We start from the raw sequence: 17,199 nt of genomic DNA on the forward strand, positions 1-17,199 counted from the left end.
CTCTGAAAAGTTCCGCTAATAGCCAGATTACGTCTCACCATGTCGTAAACTGTAGGGGCGAGGCCTCAAAACCAAGAATATATTGGGGCGTGATGTTTAAATTACGATCCTTTCCAGCCGCTGCATTTATCAATGTACAACCATTCTTACACCCTGATTGGTGTGATGCGAACGTTTCATGAATCACACGTGAAGCCTGTCCTAAGATGATTTCTGCGCTCATATCTGCACTGGTTTCTACGTTAGGTTGATAATTGAGGGCCAATGGGATGAAGTAATGTAATTAAAGTAATCAAGAACTGTACTGTTCTCAAAGGAGATCAATAAGCTATACTACTGTCAAGTACTTTGTCTCTAAAGAACTTAGGGAAGTCACATTTAGATACAGACTCTTTAACTCTTTAACCTGGGGTTATGATATAGTATGTAATGGTGAGGCACCTGGGTAGCTCAATGCCCAAAACGTAATCTTAAAAAAACAAAAAAGATGTATCATGGTAAGGTAGTGAGCCCTGAGCTGATTCTATTTTCATCAGACCAGCACCCTTGTCTTCAGGGTGAAACGTTATTTGCTTTGGTTAACATGTTAGCACCTTTTAATGGATGTATTAGTCTGCAGAGTGTAAGGCTGATGTCCTCTTACCTGTACTGCCTGGTCTCTCTCTGCTTTAACAGACCGTAGCAAGACAGTCAAGTCCTGCAGACCTTGTTCTTTCTCCTTTAGCTCGGCTGTAGCCTGATAAAGACCAAGATTAAACTTTAGCATTCATGTCATTATAGAGTACAGTATCATACAAGCATAGCAACAAAGGTGGTTTCACTTCTACCTCGGGACCCTGACCCAGCTCACGTTAATCATATGTTATTTATTAATGCATGAAATACTCCCAATACTATACATGAAATACTATTAATCCTTATTATTGATAGTTCATGAAGTACTACATGAATGAATTAATGTTGTTTCATGCACAAAGTCATGCATAAATTAAATAGTCCTTTTGCTGCTTAAAACAGGTCCACATCATAATGAGGAACTGTTCTTTTGTATTTTCTTAAAGCGCTCATATTATGCTCATATTCAGGTTTATAATTGTACTTGGAAATTGTACCAGAATAGGTTTATTTTATATATATATATATATATATATATATATATATATATATATATATATTATATAATGTGTTTTAATTTTCAGAAAACACCATAAATTTGTTGTACTGCACATTGCTGCAGCTCCTCTTTTCACCCTGTTACGACCAGGCTCGTTGTAAGTTCGGACATAACATAAAATGGAACAATTTAGAGGAACCAAGGCAAAAAGGGAGAAAAGGTCACGGTACTAGAGGGGATTTTTAATGAACAAGTAACAGAATAGAAAATTACAGAACCTAAATAAGGGTTTGATGGGTGCTGCCTGTATAAACAAAATAATTTCCAAACAAAACCAAAAGAGCACAGCACCCATTAACTTACAAAGTTGCAAACTATAAAGTTGCACTTTGACAAACTGTGAGAAAACAACCAGATGGTAAATGGTAGCACAGCAGTCTTAACACCTCTAACACTCTTATTAATCTCTAACAATCTCTCAACACTAACAATTTCTAACAATCTCCTAACAATCTCAAACAAATGTCAGCCAGACAGCATGGCGGACTGTTCTCTACTCTCAGCCAAATGGACTGATGAATCCAGGAGCTCTTTACGCTCCAGCTGGGCTGATTGCAGGCAGGGGATTGGAAGGATCCACAAAGACCGCACCAATCAACAACGCCGATGGACTGGAACAGGGAAGTGGGCGGAGACAACATCACAATGGCCAATCCTCTCCAGGCTACCACACAGCTGACTTCGCATAGCACATGTACAAATGCTCTGGCTAGAAGCATAAACTAACATAAAGGCAGGGGCCAGAACACACCCTTTGTGTTGAGCTCTCTGTTTTAGCTACAGAGTGAGGCATCTCACTTCTGTACCCTCTTTGATGGGAGTAGCACATGCTCAGTAAGAACTGCTAGCTTGTCAGTTGCAGAGCATGAGGGAGTGCCATGCTAGCAGCTATTAAAACGTGTGTTACAAACTGACGCACATTACACACGGAAGTAAAGGCAGGACTAAAATTTAGCTGTTTAGAGCAGTTTGTAAACAGCGTTTTCTCTGGAAGATGGTCTCTTTGTGGTGGACTTTGGGCTTTTTTCCTTTGTAAACCTATAACATGCACAAAAAACATAAATACCACAGCTTTTGGGGCTTTTTTAACATTTCCTTCAACTGTTTTTCAGGTGGCAGCTTTCCCAGAATGTGTTGAATTTGAGCCTGTTTTGCTACAGTAGGTTTCCTGAAAAACAGTTGGAAAAGTCTTAGTAAATCTAAATGAAACACTGACTCATGTTTTGGCTCTATCCCTAATTAGATGGGTATTGGAAGGAAATCGATTTGCTTCTGTCATTGTTTTGATGTATTGCAGAAGGGATGCGGTACCTGCAGGGGGGTCATAAAGTTGGTGCCTTTTCTACCCTTCTGGCACAGCACCTGATACTTTTAAGGTGGACAAGGGTTGCACTATATCAAAAATAAAATTACCCTTAAACACCTGGGTATGATGTTTGACATTCCAGGCAAGGAGGTGCTTCTGCTTAACCTCTCAATATGTCTAAATGACTTTCAATTTACACTTCACTTTGCGATACTACGTGCCTTGTGTCCTGTTTTTTCATTGTGTACATTTTGATATATGTGTAGGCTATACCATGTTGTACATTCCTCTATCAACTAGAACCACCTTAATATATTGAGTGACAGTAGGGGGAGAGGGTATATTTAGTGTGAGGTAGGAATGCAGTTTTTTTTAAATGTATTTACATTGTAAAATTCAATAAAAAGAACTGCGAAAGGAAGAAAGGTCTGAGTAAATCTGGCCCTTTATATTGATACTGAAACAACAGTAGTCTCACAAATATACAGAGAAAATATGCATCCACAAAAACCCACATTAGGTGAATTTTACTGTGCACACGCTATACACGGGGGGGGGGGGGGGGGGGGCATACCTGGTCTCTGGCCTGGGTCAGGTCTTGGATTAGCTGCTCATTGGCAAAGTAGTGTTGAGCCTTCATGTCCTCACAACTTCTCTGGCACTCCAGCTTAACCTGGACTTGCATCTGTTCTAAGGCCCTTTCTCTCTTTAAACCCGCACTCAGCTGTTCCTTGTACCTGACACACACACACACACACACACACACACACACACACACACACACACACCACACACACACACACACCACACACACACACACACACACACCACACACACACACACACACACACACCACACACACACACACACACACACACACACACACCACACACACACACACACACACACACACACACACACACACACACACACACACTTTATATAGCAGTTCACAGCTGCTGGTGTATGCACACATTGATTGAGCAGCCATATGCAGTACACACATATTTATATTACCTATGTTTTTTTTTCATCAGTGTTTGTCTCACCTCTGGGTTGTCTCATCTTTCTTTTGCAATGCCTCCTGATGATTTTTCTGTATCCGGCACACCTGTGCAGCCAGAACTTTCACATTCCCCTGTAGTTTGACAATGTGTTTCTCAGCCTTCTGCAGCTGCTCCATGTGGGTCTGATACTGAGCCTCCAGCTGCGCATCACACTCCTTTAGAGCCCGGGCAACACCTTCATATCTGGCCAGAAACAGCCATACAGTTAGACACTAGAAACCATTTAGAGGACCATGATAAGGTGATGGTTCCCTGAGAGCCTCTCCGGGAACCATCACCTTATCATGGTGGAGAGGTTTGTATGTCCCTACGAACATGAGGGCTATGTTGTTGGGAGCTTCGTGCTCCCATGGCAAAAGTGGTATATATATATATATATATATATATGTAAAAATCTTAATTCCCAACACCACAGTCCCATGTCTTGATCTGAACCTTGCTCCAAGTTATTTTATTTGACATTATCAATTATAACAGATTATCAGATTCAGTTTTTCACTCGCGTAGAGAATCAGCCAGACGCCCAAATCCCGGTTCAGATTGTGGGTCATCCAGCCAGTTATAATCAGAGCAAAGTATATATTGATTTGGTTACAATTGGAGTATGGTCAGCAACAATAGCATGCCCCGTTTGGTCATATATCATGATGTAGCTAGGAACCAAACAGGTGCTTGAGTTGAGCTATATGCAGAGCCGATAACAATGAAAACAAATGTGCACATTTAGATAAAAAAAACATCAGTCAACATCGCGTTATGATTTGTTTTTAAACTTTTGTTAAAGCATTTTTAGTCAAGGTGAAACAACCCAGATATGACAAGTTATAGTGTGAATTGCTATGCTCACCTCACTGACTTTTCCAACCAATGCAAAATTCTAATGATGTAATGACCCTTCTTTCAAAGTTCCTTGAGCTGGTGTGGAAGGTTAGCGGTTCTCAGCCTGTTTGTCCTCCCCAATATTTTTTCTTTTCCCGTCTGGTCTTCTATGTGATGTTTTTGAACTAAACAGTGTGGCAATCATGCTAATGAATCCAATACATTTCTCAGTGGATGTCTTACTTATGGGATTTATTCAGTTTGATTAATCCCACGGTCTCTACAAAGCTCAAATTGGCTGGCTTACAGGAAGGGACTAGAAATCATGTCTGTTTTGTTTTTTATTACCAGAACAAATTGCTCCACAATATGAATACAGATTGAACACTTATTTTGTTGGTAATCGTTGTAGTATAATCACAATATTAATAATTACACTCAAAATTAAACCCTCTCATGTAATATGGCTTAAGCAAACGTCAATGTTAAACGCTGATGCAGTTTTAAATGTGTTACTACCACGATTTTACAGGCACGTCTCATCTGATTGAGTACCACCTGTGACTTGAGCCGAGACACAACCACCAAACGAGAGAAAACATGTCTCAAACATAGACTTAATATTTACAGTATATGATCTCAAAGCAGTTGAACACCTTTTCACACGTTCTGAGATCGAATCTCTCTCTCTCGGGTTGAAAATCAAGCTGTTCGACTAAGCGCTCCCTCTGGAGGACTGGAGAACTTCCGTTGTGTAATCTGGATGCGGCGTTTTTTTTGTTGCATTTGTTTTGGGGATTGTGTGCTTTTATTTTTGCATTGCTTATTTTTGCAGCATATTTGCTGAATGCTGCGCACGTGTTGTCAAATTAATGAAGTTGTTTTCTTAATTTGCTTGTGTTTTGTCTATTCTGCATTTGCCCCTGTCGGCCACCCCACATGCTTCTTTCCATTGTTATTTTTGTTGCCATAGTAGGCATCTACAGGATCTCTGCCCAATCAACACCCAAAAAGCTGGAAAACTGGTGAGTTGAGTCAAATCCTATGTTCAGAAGTATGCTGTGGTCATATTTAAAGTCATAAAGTAATTCTGCATTCTGCAAACAGTTGTAAATTACAGTATTGGTCCAGTCATAGGCCTCTTTTCTGTTTCTTTTTACGTGCAAATTTGGAGATCTCTCTCTCTATCTCTCCTCTTCTCTCTCTCTCTCTCTCTCTCTCCTCTCTCTCCTCTCTCTCCTCTCTCTCTCTCTCTCTCTCTCTCTCTCTCTCTCTCTCTCTCTCTCTCTCTCTCTCTCTCTCTCTCTCTCTCCTCTCCTCTCTCTCTCTCTCTCCTCTCTCTTCTCTCTCTCTCTCTCTCTCCCCTCCCCCCCAGGCTACATGTGCTCCTGCAGTAGCTGCCTAGGCCAGCAGGTGGCTCTAACTGCCTAAATGTGTTTTTAATGACTCACTTCTTAATGTGGTCATCCTCTTCTTTCTTCAACTTGGTCTTGATACATTTCAGCTCATCCTCAAGCTCCTTTAACCTGAGACAGAGGGTAGTCACAAAATCTTAAACAGACACACACACACATACATACACACACATATAGACACACAGACACACACACATACTTGTGGTCCTTGACAGCAGTGAGGTCTTTAATCTCCAGTTCTTTGTGTAGTAGCTGGGTTTGTATCCGCTGACAGAGCTCATTAGAAGCTTTGAGAGCCTCTGTGTTCTGTTGCTGAGCTTGGCTGTGAACCTCAGTCTCTTTTGACAGCAGCATCACCTAGACAAGGACACAGCAAAAAGAATTATGTTGACAACTTTACATGTGCAGAACTGGCCATGGGAAGATTAGAAGTCAACAAGAAAACCAAACATGTAACTTGGCTGCAAAAATATTTAGATTAATATTTAGATTACTTAAATTGACACTATGTTGCTTCTACTGGTAGTTACTACGAATGAGCTTGCTAATTATGCTACATTCAAGGGACCATGGAATATTAATGTACGTTACTCAGCAAGAGGTTATTATAGGGGTAAGGTTGTGCAACTAAAATTTAAATGAATCAAACTATGGCAAAATTATGGCAAATAACAGAACCAATTTGCATTCAATATACAGTATGTTGTCCATATATGTGCCTTGTTTTTTTGTACACCTTAGCAACAAACCTAGTATTTTTAGACAACATAAATGGACAAATTACTTCAATAAAGCACATCCAGATTACAAATAAACACCATTCTGTTACTCTTCTCACCTTGACATCATGAGACAGCACCACAGCGTGCATCTCATCCAACTTTAAATTGAACTTGTGTTCCCGCTGTCTGAGCTCACTCTCAAATGCTGCGGTCATCTCCTGTTAACCAGAGGGAAGAGATCGTGGGTATAACATTTTACCATTATTGCATTAATTATGGGATATAGGCGTAGTTAGTATAACTCAACATAACATCATTAAGCAGCTTTCATCCCCACGAACCTCCACTTTGTATTGTGTGGTTTCTATTCAAACTGTGCTTGATTGCTACTGTATACAGTGAATACATGAATTACAAATGACAACATTAAGCACAAATCAAGAAGAGATCACTGCTCTCTAGAATTAACCAACATATTCCAACGTTTTCCAAGAATTGACAAATAGTGGCGGATGGAGTGATGGTTAATACTGCACAGTGTTGCTAAATGGCAATGTGAGGCAATGAGGAGAACAACAGGTTTTGTTGAGGAAAAAATGGGTTTTTATCAACCCAAAAATACAAAACAATACAAACCAAAAACTTAATATCTAGGCCTATAAAAGAGGTCACCAACATATGAATATACCCAAAAAAGCAACAGCAAACAGGATGTGAACTGACCAAAACAAACCTAACTGAATGAAACAAATAATAGCAGTCCAATATCACTAACCTCATAAATCATATTTTTTGGTAGAAGTGCTATTTCTACATGGCAAATAATTGATGATTTCAAATGCCTTGAAAAGGCATCCAAAGCCTGAAAAAAACGGTCAACCACCATTTTGAATGAATTGCTGATTGATGAATAGCCAAAATGGTAAAGGCTCAACCAATGATCAGCTCCAGGAAAATCAAAGAAGACTTAAAGTTACCTGTGATCTATATGCAATTCTATATGTTAGAAGCCCCCCCCAAAGTCCCATTGCTGAAAAAAAGACATGTACTGAATAGGTGGAAATTTGCCACAGGACACATTGACTGTCCAAAGGAGAAAGGGTGAAAAATGTTGTGGACTGATGAGAGCGAAATTGTTCTTTTCGGGTCTAGGGGCCGCAGACGGTTTGTCTGACAACCCCCATGCACTGAATTCAAGTCCCAGTACACTGTGAAGACAGTAAAGCATTGGTGGTGAAAAATCATGATCTGGGGTGGTTTCTCATACTGTTTCAATACATCAAAATACTTGAAGAGGTCATGTTGCCTTATGCTAAAGAGGAAATGCCTTTGAAATGGATCTTTCAACAAGACAATGACCCAAAACACAGCAGTAAGCGAGCAAAGTCTTGGTTCCAGATGAACCAGATTGATGTGATGTAGTGGCCAGCCCAATCCCCGGACCTCAGTCCCATAGAAAACTGGTGGGGTGACATCAATGAAAATGCTGTTTCTGAGGCAAAACCCAGTAATGCAGAGGAACTGTGGAATGTAGTTCACTCGTCCTGGGCTGGAATACCTGGTCACAGGTGCCAGAAGTTAGTCGACGCCATGCAACGCAGATGGTTATGCAACTAAATATTAGTGCAGTGATTCAAAGTAAAGCAAATCCTTGAGACAGTTTTCAGTTTATCCAGTAAATGTTTGAATTTTAAAGAAAAATGCAAATGCAAGAACAGCCCAATATTCCTTTTTTCTTCACTTTCTGTAAAGGTAGAACACAAACTTGGTCAATTTTGGTCATGTTTTGATTTGGAATTGAATTTGCAGTGTACCCAATGCATTGATATTATGGTATCAAAAGCTATTCTAAGGATTTTAAGCCTTATTCACTTTTTGAAGCACACTGCCATTATTCTGAACACAACTGTACTTTGGCTTAGAGGGGAGCTCTAACTTGGCATATAGAAAAAAAATTTAATGTTTTATTTAATGTTTGTTTATAATGTGTGCACTCCATCTGAACAGGGTAAGCTCAAAACAATACACATGTAAATTACAAATTTAAAAAATAACTAGCAGTGTAATGTGACAAGTACTGTTAAAATTCTGCACATTTTATTTTTGCTACAACACAATGTTATATTGAACTAACCAGAATCAACTCATTTTGTCCCTTCCAGTATTCCTGTGCACTTCTCTTTATTTTGGATACAGTAGGGGGAGGGTGATAATGAATCTTTCACGTTGTTACATGATGAGCACATTCCCTTCCTGGAGCCAAACTAGCCTACAAGATCCATCCTCAATTTGTCACCTGCTCATCTTACCTGACAGACAGATATGTAGAAAAACAAACACACACAAGTCTGCCAATTTGGTGTTACAGACACCAGTCAAAGATTCAGAGCTCTTTTGTCTGGGTTCATCCTAAAGGTCTGCTGCTAATCCCCTGTGAATGTCTGGCTCCTCTACCAGTTATTTTAGTCTTATGGACTGGGTGTCTCTTCTCTTTACAGAGCCAACTATGTTGTGTTGTAACACAAGACGTAGAGTCTATTGCAGTTTGGAGTAAAGCTGGGTCAATTTGGGGTTTCACCGGAAAAACAAGTTGGATTTTATGCTAACTGTTTAAACTGGCTATAACTTTTGCTGTTTACTTAATCAAATTTGCTATTTGGGATCTTACCAATTTTGACAAGTACATAAACATGGAAGAGATCATATTTCTTTGGTGGTTGGAGAGGGAACAGTGTGTATTTTTACTAGAAGGTTCATGAGTTTTATGGGGTGACAAGGTGATGCATGGCAGAGTTACTCTCAAAGAAAAAAAACTGCGCCCATATGGAAACATTTGGACAAAATGAAAGAGGTTAGCTGAAAAAGACAGGCAAAGTGTAAACACTTAAACCAAAGTCATTAAATAGAGGTCCATTACCACCTGCATGTGGACTGAAATCGCAACATTCTCATTATGGGCTCCATCATCATTCTCACTCTGGAGCGGTTGAGACATGTGAAAATAGTGGTTAAAATTCGGATAGCAGTCTGTTATTTTTTACACCAATCCAAGCCTACTGTAAAGATTTATTCACAGTAGTGAACTACATTATGTCCACATTATATAAAGAGATTGGCCAAAAAGAGCTTTTAAGACCTTCAGAGAGAAGAAAGTGTGTGTGTTTACCTGTCTTTGTAGGGTAAGCTCTCCTTCCAACTCTTGGATCCTGCAATGCAAATCCCATTTCATCCTCTCATACGCCTCCTGTTGCTTTTGAATTTCCCCAGCCATAGAGCTACCATCCAGCCACAAAGAGACATGCACACACACACAAGGAGTTACAGTGCTATGTCATTAATTAAGGTAAAAGTTCATTCTTAAGATATCCATTACCATATGACACAAATCTGAAGCCATACTTAATAAGAGTGATTCCTTTCACCAACAGTGTTTTCCGCTTTGAGTTAATGTTTTAAAGGGAGGCCCCACAGCAACAGCAGTAACCAAACCGTTTGCTCTCATTGAAAACAGCCTGGGGCTGCTAAAACGTGCTGTCTGATCAGGCCCTTACTCTTACACTTCTTTCACCACCAAAGACTCCCTTTATCATACATGTTATGATGGTAGTAAATGCAACCACACCACAATCTTTTCTTATTCTCCTTTTCCTTCCCCTGACTCACCACTTGAGCTCATCCAGCTGCCGCCTGTGGTGAGCAGCATTGTGCAGATGTTTACTGAGCTCCTCCTGCCTCTTCTCAGTCTCTCTGGTTCTCTGCTTCTCCAGCTGGTCAACCTGCTTATGCAGCTGGTTCAGCTCCCCCTGCCTGCAAATGACAACCACATTTTTGTAGTAGCCGATTGAGACAGTCATCTTGCACCCGGCACAAAGCCCGACGCATGTGTCTTTGCTATTTTAGGACCGTCCAGTGGCCACGTTGTTTAAATAGCAAATGCACCTGCGTCCATCTTTGCTTCCATGCTTACAGGGAGCACATTCGACTAATGGGCTGGTCTTTAACAGAACAATAGTAAAATGTGCCTAGGTTTATGCACAGCGCAAGCGCACTATGTTTGTTACACACACACACACACACGCAAAAGACTACAAATAAAAATATTACGGTGCAAATCCGCCATTATAATAGCTATGCACCAAGGTGCGAACACGCCTGGTTTTTTAAAGGGAATGGGAAATGACACTGATTTGTTTATTGCATGTTATGCCCACACCTATGAATTATTACTTAAGTACATCACCTTTTAAACCATGCACCCGGCGTACGGACCCTTTTTCCCGCCCGTCAAACCAGCAAAAGTGGATTTGGACACGCCCTAAACGCACCTGCGCCATGTCCTTCACGCTGTGCGCTTAGATGGTTAAAACAGGTGGCCATTACTGTTGTCCTTGTGCCTACACTCTGGATTTAATATTATGGATTAACAAGGAATCCCTTGCTGGTTCCCCAAAGTCACCCTATCTATATCTTATCAATTCCATGTTGAGATGGGAGTAAAATCACCAAAAGAACAGACAGATTTATTGTTGCTTTTCCTGAAAGAACACTTAATTCATCAATTTCTCAATTAACAGACAATTAATTAACGACATATTTATTTTTATATTACACTTTTGTTTCATTCATTATTGGTTTTATTAAACATTTCAATGAAATTCATACTAATACAAACCATTCCCACTTTTTTAATTATTCTCACTACTTTACCTTCATTTATGTCAACAATTCAGTTTAGATATAGCATTTTATCTTTTCAGGATTCATAAGCATTTTCTGCAGGGAATGCATTTAATAGTAGTTTTTTTTTATATTTGCATAATTCCATATTCCCACATACACCCATAATGACACCACTTAATGGAAGGTGCTAATTTAAGTATATGTTAAAGAAATAAATAATTGATATTTATGCCGTGATCTATGGTTGTAGCCCTAACCCAATTTAAGACTACAACTCTCTTTTTTACCCCCAAACATAATTTACATAAATAATTACATAAAAACAATATTCAAGGATTTGCCCTTTTAAATTATGGTGTGAAATTGACAATCTAAATCTCCATGGGTGGGTTTTATTTAATCAAATGAATTAAGTGAATCAAATGTGGCTGTTAGTTTACTTTATCTGTTAACTAAATATAGACATTTATATTGTATGCAATAGGTTTGGAAGTTAAATGAACGGTTTCTAAAATAGAATGTAAAAATGTGCAAAATGGGCTGTAAATACATCCTTTTGCTAATGGTGGAGTTTGAATAAGAATATAATTGATGGATGATTTTTTTTTTTTTTTTTAATAGTTGGTTAAATGGTTGACTGTGGCTAGTAGTTTGATCCCTGGCTTCTCCTGTACACAATCCAGTGAACCCAAAGTGATGGTCAGGCCAGCAAGACAGCTCTGCCACCATCACTGTGAGGAGGAATGAGAAGCCTAAGGTTTAAAGGAAATAAATAGTCCGTTTACCATTTTATGTCAAAGCAAATGACTAAAATTCCTGTATATTTTTCTTCTGATGTGATGCCCACTTTTCAAGTGTTTCTCACACTCATTTTCCTGAATCACTTAAAAATCACTCAAAAAGTGAATAATGCTCAAAATCCTTAGTAACAATAGCTTTTAATTCCATAATATCAATGCATTGGGAACACAGCACATTCAATTCCAAATCAAAACATGACCAAAATTGATCAAGTTTGTGTTGTACCTTTACATAAATCAATACATTGTTTACATACGTTACCATTACAAGATTGGAAATTTGTGCTGATTTCGTGTGATCTCTAAATAATCAAAGAGATTCACACTGCATTAACATTGTGATATAGGGCATGTCTTGACAGAGGTCTGCACTCTTAGAATGTATTTGTAGTTATATATTGCACAATGCAGATTTTGCATATTGTCATATGAAAGGTTTTTTCATTCATTTTTTGTGTTTTGCTATTTTACATACAAATATTTCATTATTTTAGAATTTCAATGTATTCTTGATGTAATATCATGCAACACAACAATCCTTTGGATTGAAGAGGGTCAGATGAACTATACCTGTTCTGCTCCACAGTCAGAGCTCTCGCAGTTATGACATCATATCTCTCCAACTCTCTATCTCGTTCATCCAGGATGGCCAAGTTGAACTGGAAATCTTCCCTCAGTTGCTGGTAACGTTCGCTGACAAATGAAACATTACATAATAATTAGTCAGTTATTAATATGAAATTTTCAAAGTGGAGGGGGCACCGGAAAATTGCCGCCACGCCCTCACCGTGATTTCTTTTGAAAATATAAACATGGCCTTTAAATTAGGGTGACCAGACGTCCCCGGTTTCCGGGGACAGTACCCGGTTTTGGTGACCTGTCCCTGGCTGGATCTGTCCCCAGAAATGTCCCCGGTTTTCACTGTGACTGACAGACCCGATATTGGAGTGAAAGAAAGAAAACACTGACCATACGGAGCCGATAGTCGCTCAAGACAAGCTCAGAGATGTTTGAGAAAGCCGTATTTTACAATGCTAAAATCACTGATTATTTACATGGAGTCTGGTGGGTTTAGCCAACGCAATTTTGCAGACTTTTATGTTTTAAAAAAGGATCTTAATCTTTAAGAGAAAGGTTGACCTCCTTAGAAATCCTTTCCATGATATTGTCTGTTGGGGGAAATAGCTCTAGGTCTAGTGTCCCCGTTTTAAGTTTTACAAAAATAAAAAAATGACGTGTTTGGGAGGTAAATCCGCTTCTGAGCTGAAAATGTCCCCGGATTTTGTCTGAGAAATCTGGTCACCTTACTTTAAGTGTGCACCAGTTGAAACAATCCCAAAAATGGCACTCAAAGGCAAAGTGAGCAGCGCAACACAGAGGTCGAAGCGTCAAAGATGAATTTACAAAATTAAGCCAATTTTTGGCAAGACAAAAACAACAGAAAAGGTCAGCAGGGTCCTCTTTGCATTTGTCACATTTTGTATCCAGCTCTTGAAAGACACAAAAGTATTGTCAATAAATAAGTCTTACAAAGTAACTATCCCCTTAAAGCTAGGTATTTGGCTTTCTAAATTGTTTCTAAATATAAATTCATTATATGTGTAAACATACCAATAGAGCTGATTCTAATTCTAGTGGATTAACTCAAAAGGGTCTGTTAACTCAAATTCAAAGTAACGTGTGTTGTCACTTATATTTACCTTTGACATATTTTACATGTTATGGTATCTTTCTATTCGGATATTAAGTTTGTTTGTTTCGACTGTGAAATAACTTTCTCTTAGATTTCTGCCTCCACCCGAATACAATGAAGCTGGATAGAATTTAGTGTTTGGGTCTGGCGGCATTCAAATAATGACATTTCAACATTTCAGTACCATAAAATAGCTGTGTGTCTTTCCAGATGCAGTACAATGTCCTGGTTACTCTCGATAATCCACAGACCTCCATTGTGTGGGTAGGAAGCAGATATCTTTCACACATATTTCAAAACCAGGGCAAATAAAGCTATCTGCATACATTACAGGTAGGTGAGGAAATATGTTATTTTGTTCCTTGGCTTAACCCCTTTAAGAGTTCAAATGTTCCAACTGTTGTCATGTCATCATCAATAGTTTACTGGAGACTTAATTACTTAACTTTTTCACACTTATGCAGGTTAGGAAATTGGATTTTTATTAACATGTAATTGCAACACTAAACTCAGTGCCCTTTAGACCAATTCATGAAACAAACACTACCCACCCAAAGACTCCCCAGAGACATATAGTGGACCCAAATACATAATTAATCAGAAGCCTGAGCGTGGCTTAGACCATGTTGACAGCAAACTAGGGCTTCAACGCCTAATGGGTTGGTAAAATGGCAGAAAATGCATTTCATAATCAATTAATCTTTTAATTATTTTATCAAGCAAAAGCGCCTACAAAACAAAGGAAAAAATCCTGCACTCTGCTCTTTCTATAGCATCACCTTTTATTTAGAAAAACTAACGTTTTGTTCTCTCCGGACATTCATCAAGTGTATCTCAAACGACAAACAAAAACGGGTTTAAATACATTTCTTCCCTCCCATTCTTTGTCTCCAGGTGTGGGACAATAGGCAATCATTTCTCAATGGGAGTGTCTTTCAGTTAAGACTGTTTTGTAGTTATTTTAGGATTTGCTGCTTTTCTATGTTTTATATTATTGTAAACTGAATGTATTTCGTTTTGCCATGATGGTCAAATAAAAAAACTGAATGTGAAGATGTCCCCTGAAGCTCTGGAAAATTAGACAGAAAATTAGATAGACACCATTTTTTTATATTTCACAATCTAAAAGATGCACAAATAAGTGAAATACTCAGCAATCAACAAATAAGTGAAAGTAAAAATAATTGTGCTGCAACCTGACAACAAACCACACAACTACGTGTATTTCCTTGTGTCTTGTGAAAGTCAGAGACTGGGGTCCATTGGCAAATCCTACATTTCTAAAAGGAATATTTACAGCTAAAAGCTGAGGTGCAAAGTGGAATTTCACATTTACTGTTATCCTGATGTGAGGTTGACATAGACGAGATACCTGAGGGAGGTGTACTTCTCCTGAGCCTTTTTAAGGGAACTCTCCAGTTTATGAACTCTTGCAGCCAGCTGGGTCTCAAGGTCTCCCGGTCCTCTACCCCCGTTTGACTGCATGGTAGAACTGCAATACACATAGCAGCAACAATATATGTCATCATGCATTGCAACACGTAGTACTCATTCTAATTAGGGATGCATCAATACCCCTAAATAAACCCCTAGGTAAATTGATAGCCAACAGAGGGAGTTGTTTACATACTGCATGTGCTCAATGTTTGACAGTTCTAGTAAAAGTGAAAAACCAGTTGCTGGGTATTTCTTATCACTAGGGAGGGCCTCTGAGTAATGAGACACATTAGCCTCCTCCTACCAACAGGGAATGTAAAGGATCACAAAATACATCCTTTTCTTTTGAAATCAACAAGTGTTTTGTTCTTTGGATGTGCTATAGTTCACATACTGGACTGTGCAATCAGGTTCAGGTGTATATAGACTATTCTGGGACACCACAATGTACTTGTTATCCACTCACGTCAGGATGGCTATGATACGTAATAGTTATGTCTGTGGAAGAGGGTCTGGCTACGGTTAGTAGACTACGCTTTGACAGACCCTCCTCCAAAGCGTGTTGAAGGAGGGTCTGGATACTCCCATAGCATTAGGGGGTGGGAGGAAAACATGCTATGATTTAATGGCAGTTCTTTAAACCAATCAAAGTCGTCACTAAGCTCCGCTTTCGCAAAGTAGTTTTAGACGCATGAACCTGTCTATACCATGCCATGCATTAAAGCTTGTGGGCAACTGTTTTAAAAACTTGTTGTGCCTTAAAAAAACATATTAATACTTGAAGCCAAAAATCTAATTTTGGACCTAAACAAAATAAATGAGACAGCAACCCTTGAGCTAGTTACACTTGTCACATCATGATGAAGTTGGTGGATTGTTTTAACTGTTAATTTATATACTGTACATGCTTTATAATCTACGTATATATCTGCAATCAAGCGGTCCCTCATTCCAGATGAGACACTTAAACACCCTTTAAACAATTAGACATAAAATGGATTTTAATTGTGCAGAGTTAGGCAGTGAATGGAAAAAGATCACACAAAACACGTTTGTGGTTCAATCTCATAATAATAATTTGCAAAAAACAGGAGGTACCCTGCAGTTCTGAGTAAATAAAAATGCATTGTCTGAGCTCGGGTTAGGGTTCGGGTAACGTTTTCTAAAGGTTGCAACGCTAGGATAACGTTAGGGGAACATTCTCTAAAGGTTGCAAAGTTAGGGGAACGTTCTCTAAAGGTTGCAACGTTAGGGGAACGTTCTCTAAAGGTTGCAACGTTAGGGGAACGTTCTCTAAAGGTTGCAACGTTAAGATAACGTTAGGGGAACGTTCGCTAAAGGTTGCAACGCTAGGATAACGTTAGGGGAACATTCTCTAAAGGTTGCAACGTTAGGGGAACGTTCTCTAAAGGTTGCAACGTTAACATAACGTTAGGGGAACGTTCACTAAAGGTTGCAACGTTAACATAACGTTAGGGGAACGTTCGCTTAAGGTTGCAACGTTAAGATAACGTTTGGGGAACGTTCGCTAAAGGTTGCAACGTTAACATAATGTTAGGGGAACGTTGTGGGAACGTTCGATGTAACCCAGAACGTTATGACAACTTTCCAATTAACCCTACACACAACCAAAATACAACCAAACCTAACCTTCAGCGAACGTTCCCGCAACCAAAAACGAACGTTCCCAGAACGTTCTGGGAACCAAAAATTGTTAGCTGGGCGGTCAATTAAGCTGTGACCATGTTAGCAAATTAGCTGGCAAAGAAGCATCCGAGTTCTAAGTAAAATGTTTGGTTTCCACAAAATAACCGGTTCAAATAGCACACACACACACAATTTGTATGTTTAACTTACCACAATACAGTAGCTTTAACGTTAGCTTTTGTAGCACTCTAGCTACAAAATGAGTACCATTTGGGCTCATAGGTCTGCACTGTGTAGCTTTGAAACACAAGACTATTTAACGCTAAGCTAGTCATTTTAAACTTTTCCTATGTGAAGGAAACGGTTTCCTTGGCAACGGTACGTCTGTCAAATTGTTCCCCACATACAAGGATAGACAAAAGTTCCCTCGCGCTGCCGT

At 39.1% G+C, this 17,199-nt stretch overlaps 1 protein-coding gene across 2 annotated transcripts in view; it reads right to left on the bottom strand.

Annotated features, from left to right (window-relative positions):
- ccdc57 (coiled-coil domain containing 57) overlaps positions 1 to 17,179 on the bottom strand; it is a 40,797-nt gene extending 23,618 nt beyond the window's left edge. The window contains exons 1-11 of one of the 2 annotated variants that reach the window (XM_032502853.1): positions 16,971 to 17,179; positions 15,049 to 15,168; positions 12,554 to 12,676; positions 10,167 to 10,310; positions 9,670 to 9,709; positions 6,620 to 6,721; positions 5,981 to 6,138; positions 5,818 to 5,892; positions 3,530 to 3,730; positions 3,055 to 3,217; positions 644 to 736 (exon numbers count right to left, since the gene is read on the bottom strand). In XM_032502853.1, coding sequence (XP_032358744.1) covers positions 644 to 736; positions 3,055 to 3,217; positions 3,530 to 3,730; positions 5,818 to 5,892; positions 5,981 to 6,138; positions 6,620 to 6,721; positions 9,670 to 9,709; positions 10,167 to 10,310; positions 12,554 to 12,676; positions 15,049 to 15,161 — 1,212 coding nt within the window. In that variant the 5' untranslated portion in view covers positions 15,162 to 15,168; positions 16,971 to 17,179. Of the gene's footprint in view, positions 1 to 643; positions 737 to 3,054; positions 3,218 to 3,529; positions 3,731 to 5,817; positions 5,893 to 5,980; positions 6,139 to 6,619; positions 6,722 to 9,669; positions 9,779 to 10,166; positions 10,311 to 12,553; positions 12,677 to 15,048; positions 15,169 to 16,970 lie in introns of both variants that reach the window. The other variant, XM_032502852.1, reaches the window with a different exon arrangement.
- Positions 17,180 to 17,199: the final 20 nt, after the last annotated feature.

The sequence above is a fragment of the Etheostoma spectabile genome, chromosome 21 (genome assembly GCF_008692095.1).
Source record: "Etheostoma spectabile isolate EspeVRDwgs_2016 chromosome 21, UIUC_Espe_1.0, whole genome shotgun sequence".
Taxonomy (NCBI): Eukaryota; Metazoa; Chordata; class Actinopteri; order Perciformes; family Percidae; genus Etheostoma; species Etheostoma spectabile.